This window comes from Bos javanicus, chromosome 5 (genome assembly GCF_032452875.1).
Source record: "Bos javanicus breed banteng chromosome 5, ARS-OSU_banteng_1.0, whole genome shotgun sequence".
Taxonomy (NCBI): domain Eukaryota; kingdom Metazoa; phylum Chordata; class Mammalia; order Artiodactyla; family Bovidae; genus Bos; species Bos javanicus.
In genome coordinates, this window is record NC_083872.1 from 30440306 (window position 1) to 30449406 (window position 9101).

General features: G+C 46.0%; 1 protein-coding gene across 5 annotated transcripts in view; it reads left to right on the forward strand.

The window, feature by feature from the left end:
• RACGAP1 (Rac GTPase activating protein 1) overlaps positions 1–4654 on the forward strand; it is a 28155-nt gene extending 23501 nt beyond the window's left edge. For all 5 annotated transcript variants that reach the window (XM_061416169.1, XM_061416168.1, XM_061416170.1 and 2 more), the window contains exons 16-17: positions 376–484; positions 1082–4654. In XM_061416169.1, coding sequence (XP_061272153.1) covers positions 376–484; positions 1082–1157 — 185 coding nt within the window. In that variant the 3' untranslated portion in view covers positions 1158–4654. The remainder of the gene's footprint in view (positions 1–375; positions 485–1081) is intronic.
• Positions 4655–9101: the final 4447 nt, after the last annotated feature.

A 9101-nucleotide genomic window follows, 5' to 3' on the forward strand; every position in this document is an offset into this window, starting at 1 on the left:
ACTGGTTTCATTCCAACTTCATTGGCATCGGAGACCTGTTCTTTTATTATTGCAAGTTGCTTTTTAAGGAAGTATATTGTTTTTTCTAGTACAGGAAAAATCAAATAGATGCTAGATTTGTGAAGTTTGGAGTTTGAGAATGGCTTAAGTCAGAAAATGAATGTTAGCTACTCATTGAGCATTGCCTGCATAGTTCAAAAAATATACTTGTGTGTTATAAAATGATGACAAAACTGACCCCCGGGACTTTGCTAGGTCTCTAAACTTAGCTCTTAAGTGTCTCACAGGTTTTGTAGCTTAATAATAGTTGCCTTACGAGAATGCTTTCTTCCCCACCCCGCCTCCTTTAAAAATATGTCTTACCTTTGATTGAAGTGAGTTTACTGGGGCCTGTGACCACTCCTGAGCATCAGCTCCTCAAGACTCCTTCATCCAGTTCCCTGTCGCAGAGAGTCCGCTCCACCCTCACCAGGAACACTCCCAGGTATGTAGAATTGGTTGGCTCAGGAAATAGGAAATGGTCACTTCCTTGGACATCCTTCCCATCATGCTGAAGCTTATTGAAAGAAAAATTGAATTAGATCTTAGCTAGCAGCTCGATGTTAAAAGCTGTAAGGATACCCTTTTTGAAAGGGTCTAAAGGTCTTTAGCGGAGAAGGCAATGCAACCCACTCCAGTACTCTTGCCTGGAAAATCCCGTGGACGGAGGAGCCTGGTGGGCTGCAGTCCATGGGGTCTCGAAGAGTCGGAAATGACTGAGCAACTTCACTTTCACGCATTAGAGAAGGAAATGGCAACCCACTCCAGTGTTCTTCCCTGGAGCATCCCAGGGACAGGGGAGCCTGGTGGGCTGCCATCTATGGGGTTGCACAGATTTAGACACGACTGAAGCGATTTAGCAGCAGCAGCAGCAGCAGCAAAGGTCTTTAGTATTTACCCTCCCTCATCTCAGGTGATAAAGAGCGGCTTACAGAGTAGTTGCTGAGGGTTTCCTACTTTAGTTGATTGTCAAGTAATGTTATAGTTGTTTATTTATCATTTTTTATAGAGTACTTTTCCAGTTCATTTTCTTTTTCTTTAGATTTGGGAGCAAAAGCAAGTCTGCCACCAACCTAGGACGACAAGGCAACTTTTTTGCTTCTCCAATGCTCAAGTGAAGTCGTGTCTCCTGTTACTTGACAGCATTTACTGACTGTGGGGAAGAGTGCACCTGTACTCTCTACTCTGCAGCCTCATTACTACTTTTAGCATTCTCCAGGCTTTTAATCAAGTTTAATTGTGCATGGGGGTTTTATGAAAACTATATATATCTCTTTCTCCTTCTCCTCAAGTAATGTAATATCAACACCTTGTGCTGTCTTTGGGAGCTCTTAGATGGGAGATCTTTACAGGGGTATGAAATTCATTGTGATTCTTTTGCAGGCTAGGAGGGACATCCCTTTGGCTTAAAGCCAAATTCCCTCATGTAATGACATTTCTCTGATGTAATTTCCATGAGACTAGTGGTAGAAGCCCCTGCCTCTTTGGTAAGACTGACTTGTCTTGGGGTGGGAAATAGCGGGGGCAGGGTAAAGAAAGGTTTGGGCAGAGAATTTAGGATGGCTCCTTCGTGAGAACTTGGAAATTCCCCTTCCCCTGTTAGGAGCTGAGCTGTAACAGTGGAGCCTTCATAGAAGTGGGATATGGGGAGGACTAAACTAGTAATGGGAGTGTGCTTGGCTTTAATTTGGTTTGATTAGGTTTAATAGTGTTAAGTGGCACAACCTTGTAAAAGTTATACTACAATTTATATTTATTTCTAATGGGCTTCTGTTGGGACATTGGGTTTGGTTGGGGTCAGAGCCAGTTTATTCTTAAGTTGAATTCATTCTGATGCTTAACACCCCCCCGCCCCCTTGTCCATTGGAGCTCTACTTCTAAAGGTCAGTGTACCGTCTGTTTAACACCCAACTAACAAGAGTAGGCTGTAAGGGAAGATTGTCAATATTTTGAGTGGCAAGAAAAGCCACAGTCATTTTGTCTTTGCACTTTGGATGCTGAAATCTTCCTATGGAGCATAGCTGCATCTAGATAAATATGAGCTTTTCCTTCTATTAGAATTATTTACAAAGCCTATCAAAATGCTTCCTTCTATAGAATGTTTCTGACCCATAGTTTCAGAACATATAGAATGTTCTGACCCTGTAAAACATACATTTGGAAAAAAGTAAATAGTTTTTTCAAAATGAATGTGAGATTGATTTTCTTGTCTGGAAGATAACCTTCAATGCCTTTTTAAAGAAAATATATTTCCCCAAAAGCGTCCTGAGTCTTATCATTCATTTCTCTGCTCCCCCCTCACCACCTCCAGCTTCACCACCACCAGGAGTTGGTTTCTTTGTTTCAGTCTCTTTCATTGTCCAAAGTGAAGTCCTGGATTTGTCCTGACTCTTCACCCCTTATTTGAAGAAACTACTTTAAACAAAAACCAAACTTTCTAAACAAGTCTTTAAGGACGAGAATGGTGCAGGAAAAAGAAAGAAAGAAAAACACAAACGACTGTCTGGCTGACTGCCTGGAATACCCATCACTGCTGGAAGTGCCTCTGGAGTGAGCTGGGATGATTAACGGAGGGCACCTGCACTTGGAACTCTGAAGCTGGTGAACAGAATGTATCTGAGATTGAACGTAAACAGTTGCAGGCTTAATATGTAACCGTGGAGAGAGGAGGCAACCTACTGGCTTTTTTCCCAGGAGGTGGTAGCTCTTGCGGCAGGGCCCATCTGCCTCAGCAAATTGACAGAGGATGGGTCCCCTCTCCCCTTTCCCTCTTTACACACACACACACACACACACACACACACATGTGTGCCTTTAGGATTTTTTTTTTTTTTAAACTTTGTCCTGGATGCTGTCTTTCTTATTTCTCTGCAAGCTTAGTGTTGGCCTGTCTCCATATTTGCTGTTCTGTAGTATCTCCCCAAGGTACATTTTAAGTCACTAATGTGGAGGAAGCAAATGGATTGTATAATGTGAGTGAAGGCAAAAGAAGACCCTGTGCAGGAACTGATGGCCCATTAACGAAAAAGGAAATGGTCCTGTGTGTCAAATGTTGGCAGCCAGTTGCTTGGTTTCTAGGCTAGGCCAAGAGACCTTAGCCATGAAAATAATTCTGATATTAGCAGAGGGAAATATGCATCAACCTTCAACTTCTTTAACAGTACTTCATGTGGAACAGCTTGACTTTCGAGGGCTTTCTTAATTAAATTGTACTCCCTTGATGTGAGATCTGTGGCAGGGGCTTGGGAGTGGGTGTCACCCTACCTCCTGCTCCTAATCCTAACCCTTTCTGATGCTGCCTCTTACTCTGTCTTTAATGCAGAGCTTTATTATCCCACTTGCTAATAGCCAGAATATTTACATCTTTAAATCCATTCATCTCCATCCATCTGTGTAAGGCTCCTGAGTTTGATGTTGATTTAACTGGGCAAGCATTACATGGTTTGATTTAGGAGCAACAGTTGGTGTTTATTACTGGATATTTAATGGTTTTTTTTCTTCCTTGAGAAGGTGAGTTCTTTGCTTGCAGAAATAAGAGGGCAAGAAGGCATCTTGAGTTTCCATCAGAAGACTGTAGGGTTCTCAATTGAGTTAACTGTGGGGGAAAAAAGTCATTTTGGGCTATGAACTGACCCTGTGGCACTGAAAGGGATCTTGAGTTCCTAAATTCATGCTTCAGTTACCGAGCGGCACAAAGTGACAAGGAGCACTGTGCGAGTGCTGAGAGCAGAGATCCCAGGCTTGGTATTTTTGTTTGGTTATAGTAGGGCCTCTCTGCCCACCTCAGCCTTTGGACAGGGAGACAGACACACGTGCATGCACATCCAGTATGTGGTTTCCTATTGGAAAGTGTTTGGGCGACCCAAGGCTGTGCCTGGGATACTGAGCAGTCTGCTTAATCATGTGTCGCCTTTTCTTAGATTCTCAGCAGGAGCAGGGAAAGAGCTGCTGTGGCATCCAGACCTGAGAAGCAAGGGTGGCAGGTGCTGAGTTCAAGTTGGTGTAGCTCACACAGTAGGTTCTTGATCTGTGTGCTTTAACGATAATCTCGGTAGTGACTCAAGCTTGAGCCACTGGTGCGAAAAGCTTTTAAGCCTGCAGAGTCAGGGCATGTTAGTCATTGTGCTGTTAGTATAAACAGGGTTTGGAGAGTGGCCACTTCACCTAAGAATTTAGTAATTAAAATAAAATCTGCTTCCTGTAGCTGGTATATTTTGTAAATAAGTGAAAGGCCCCAGACCAAGAGGTCCTTAACTTGGGTGATTTGTGAGATTCTCATTTTCAGAGTCTATATTTGTTGATGGTTTCTATTCACGAAGTCAGGCTGAAGACAGCTTGACGTCACCAGGAATAACCTTGCAGTGTGTGGGAGCCTTGTCCTCTGCAGTCGTGTAGGATGGGAAAGGAGGCCACTTTTCAGGGACACAGAGTTGGAAGCAGGAATTTTCCCTTTTGTATACCTTCTCCCTCTGTAACTCTTGCCAGGCTTCATTTAGTCTCACTGTTTTTATACAGCATTACTCTTGCATCTCACACAGTTGGACACCATATGTGTGTTGGGCTTAGACACATGTAAATGGATATTTAGACTTCTAATAAAGCACTTGCCAGTTAATATCTTCTCTGGTCATCAATGAAGATAGAATTAAGAACTGATTCTCCACAAAGCCTCTAGGAAACGTAATGTGGTTACTTACAATATACAGGGTGCTTCCATTTAACATATTTGACCGCACCACACGGGTGGAATAGGTGATAGGATCCCAACTGATGACAAACTCAGTGAAGTAATTTGACTCAATTTCTCATAAATTGTAGTTTAGCTGGGATTAGAACCTGGAGATTACAGCTCCTGCTCTGGAGGTTAGCTGTGGTGTTTGCTACTTCAGACTTCCCCAGCATCATGGGGCCTATGATATTAAGTATGTAAATAATTCGACTCAGGGCTGGCTGTATGCAGACGTGCCTATGCACTCTCGACAGATGACCCAGAAAGAGCAGGAAGGCCCAGACCGCTGGGAAAAGCATTGGGACTGGAGATTATTCATTCCATAATGTTGGGTTGTTGGGTCGGTTGGAGGACCTGGGCTTGGTGGTCTGGTGCTGTCCTCTGTGTGGAAAGAAAGGATGGGCTGGTGGAGGATGAGCTTAAGTTTGTCCTCGTGGGAGTCTTCCTGGGCCACCCATGTGCATCTTCTGTGCTCCGAAGCCCAGAGCTAAGATCAGGCAAGACTGAGCCAAAGCCATCAGCCCGCTTCTAGAGACGTGTCAGCGGATTAGCTTATTGGCTTTCCCCTGAGTGGCATTAGCTCTCACCCCGTCTCATGTTCACCATCTGGCTTTGAGTAAGAAGTCTTCGAGTGATCTCTCTTCAGCAGCCAGCTCTGTGCCAGGGCTTTCTGAGGGCTGTTCAGCTTTCTCCCTCATCACCCTCAGAGCCCAGGGCTCTGAGGAGCCTCTTGGAAAAGAGGAAGCCCGTTTGTTGTGTTCACACAAATGTACACCTGGCATCCAAAGAATACTTGAGACCTCAGAGGAAAAAAATAAGGTCAAAGGAGAATGAGTGCCTGGTTAGTGGCCTAAAGTCTTGTCAAAACTAACAAGTGGAGTGACTTCCCTGGTGGTCCAGTGGTTAAGCCTTCATTCTCCCAATGGAGAGGGCGTGGGTTTGATTCCCAGTCGGAACTAAGAGCCCATAGGCTGCAGGGCCAACTAAGCCCACGAGTCACCATTAAGACCCAATGCAGCCAAATGTTAAAAACAAACAAAAAACCTAATAAGTGGCTCTGTCCTTAGGTGAGTTTTAAAAATGGAGTTGTTCTTGCTACCTGTGAGAAAAGCTCTTTCTGCCTGTGAGATGATACTGTTTGTCCAGATTTTAGTAGAGCGAGTCCTACAAAGGGGCTGGGATTTTTCTTCTTCATTGGAAAGCAAAACCTGGGGGTGGAGGTGCTTAACTGAACCACCTCCCCTCTTCCCAGGGAGCTGGCTGCTCTCCTCCTAGGTTAATATACATCGACTGGGGCTAAATGCTTGATGCTTCTGGACAGAGTCCAGCCCCTCAGCAGAGCAGCCACACTGTGGAGATACAGCTGCTAGCATTAAAGGGCTAAGCCCTTTCCAGCTGCTTTGCTTTAACGGGAACTGCCTGCAGTTGGCAGCTTATTGGCGCCGTCTTAGCCCGCTTCAGAGCAGATGACTAATCTCGGCATCTTCTCAGGGCCCTGGTCTGGAGGCTCGGGGGCAGGTAGCCCCGTAGGGTAGGAAGTGGTTGGATAATTGGTGTCGGAGTGCTAGGTGGTGATCTCAAAAATGGCAGTCCAGGCTTTGGCAGGGTTTGTGTTTTGCTTTGCCTCTGTGAAAAAAGTGGGGTTCTCTTCAGTGGGCTCTGGTGCTGAAGGAGAAGAGATGCTCACTGTGAGGGGCAGCCTGGGCATTTAAAAGCTGGAATAGCAACAGATGCACAGAGGAATTGAGTGCATACGAGGGCAATGAATGTTATCTAAGGAAGAAGACTTGAGCCCTGTGATGCGGTCCCACTTGGGCCTTCCATTCCCAAATCTGAGTCAAGGAGCCAAGACTTGAAGGAGAAATGATCATTTCCTTACTGTAAAATGCACTTAAAAATACAATTTAATGAGAATTAGATTCTCTTATAATCAGTGGTATGTAACAGTGCTTTTCTTCAGTGGCTGGTACAGTAGTGGTGCATCTTATCATCCAGATTGTTTGGCTTGGAAATATTAGCTGTTCATGAGAGGTAGGCTGTTGGCTAGCCCCAGTGTGGAGGCAAGGGAAACTTCTACTTAGCTGTGATCAGAGAGAGATTAAAACGGAGAGTTTCCCCAGGTCTGAGGGCAGTTGCAGTATAGGAAAAACAAGGCTTAGCCCCAGGACAACTGGTATGAAGAAGCAGACAAGCAATGTGTAGAAGAGAATCAAAATCTGCCCCAGTCATGACCCCCAGAACCCTTACATGTGACCCCTGAGTTGGAGAAGGGGGAAAAGAAGGGGTTGTGGATCAGTGAGGCTCTGGCCATGATATAACAACACATCCTGGTAGAGTTCTGAAATCACAGTACAGTATTGAAACATCCAAGGTTCTTTACATGGAGGTGTTAGATAATCTGTACAATCCTTCGTCCAGTTCGCTCACCAAATCTGGAATGCCAGAGGTCTTTCCTCCTTGGGGAAGTGGGGCTTCCCTGGTGGCTCAGATGGTGAAGAATCTGCCTGCAATGCAGGAGATTTGGGTTTGATCCCTGGGTTGGGAACATTCCCTGGAGAAGGGCATGGCAACCCATTCCAGTATTCTTGCCTAGAGAATCCCATGGACAGAGGAGCCTGGTTGTAGAGTTGGACGTGACTGAGCGACTAACACTTTCACTTTCCTCACTGGAAACTGGAAGGCCATGTTATGGGCACCGACAAAAAATGGGGACAGATGGTCAAGTTAAGGAACCTGTTGCCTGGAGATGAGACTAAAAATATAATTTTGCTTAAGAAAGTCTTCCTGCTTGGGTAGAGAGAGGTGTTCCCAAAACTATGAAGAGATGTGTTCAGTGCCAGGACGGAGGTGGGTGCAGAGTGCTGTGGAACTTTAGAGGAGGGAGGAACTGGAAGCTTCAGACAGAGAGCCTGGAGCTGATGACTTGAAAGCTGGGACTCAGGCTGAACCTGGCCGCTCGAAAGGCCTGGAAGCATCAACAGGGCTGGGGAGGGGCCTCTAGGTTGGTGCTCTGTAACTGGTTGCTGTCCTGGACTGCTGTCCTGTCCTCTCTTCTGACCGGGGCTGGGCCCTGGCCTGCCTGAGCCTTGTTCCATCTGTCCGCGGGGGTGCAGGGGAATTGCTGGTCTCTGTCTCTGGCGTCTTACACCCCCAGCTCAGGCAGAAACTGACTCTTTATCTGACTTAATCAGAGCTCTGAAAAATTTCCATTCCCTGCTTTTCTGCCCTTTAACTGCAGCCTATTAATTAGTGCCTTTGGGCTCCCCAGTCTCATAACCCCCCTTCCCTAACCATGCCTCCCCTCTGTAGCTTTTGCTAAATATGTGACTGCTCCTCAGTGTAGCTGCTCCCCCCTGAGAAGTGATTACAGAGCTTGGCTGTGCAGACCCCCTGCCCCAGCTGCCCGAGTGGTGACCTCTTGGCCGGAAGCTTCCTCTTGATTAGCCCTAACCTCTCCCCTCCCTCTGTCCCTCCCTGTCCTCCCCTTGACATTCCAGAGGCCTGGCATTGGCTATCTATCAGTTAACACCTCTTGCTAGGAGCTGTCTTCATGTTCCAGGTCATGGAGAACTGCATTGTGAGCTGTCTTCATGTTCCAGGTCATGGAGAACTGCATTGTGAGCAGTTCACAGAGAGGTGAGCTGATCACCTCTCCTGACCGAGCAAAGTCTCCCATCAAAACCCCAATTAGCTTGTTCCAGATCACTTGACCTCATTATAGATTAAAGATCACAGATTTTGATCTATGCTGCCTCTTAAAGCTTCAGCTCTTTTGGCTGCTCCCCTTTTGTTTACTTTCGTATGAGATTCCAGGTGCTCAAAGCCCTGCTCTTTTCACCGCTTTATATCCACCCAGCCTCCTTTGCTTCATTGAGTCTCCCCCAAACTGCAGTCCATCCAAATGCTTCACCACTGTGTTCTGAAGAGGGCCTTACTTCTCTCTTAGGTTTGATTTTTGACTCCTTTTTTCTGGGATCCTCCTCACTGCCTCCCCATTGTCCCACAGCACATACACACTCTTTCTCTCTCTCTCTCTCTCTCTCTCTCTGTCTCTCTCTCCACACACGTTCCTTCTCTGTCTCCACACACACACACACATTCCCTCTCTGTCTCCTTTATTCAAGCTCAGGCTTGTGTATGGGGAGAAAGTGATCCCTTCTTTAGTAATAGCCTGGCCATGTTAAAAACCGCAGGAGAAACAGCTGAACTTTTCGGCAGAGGGCATGGCAGTCTACCTCGATTACGCTGAAAACCACCACTGAATGAGATCTGTGTGTCAGGCCCCATTGGGTTCTTCCAGCCCCTTATGAACAGACCCTGTTTTCCAAATGAG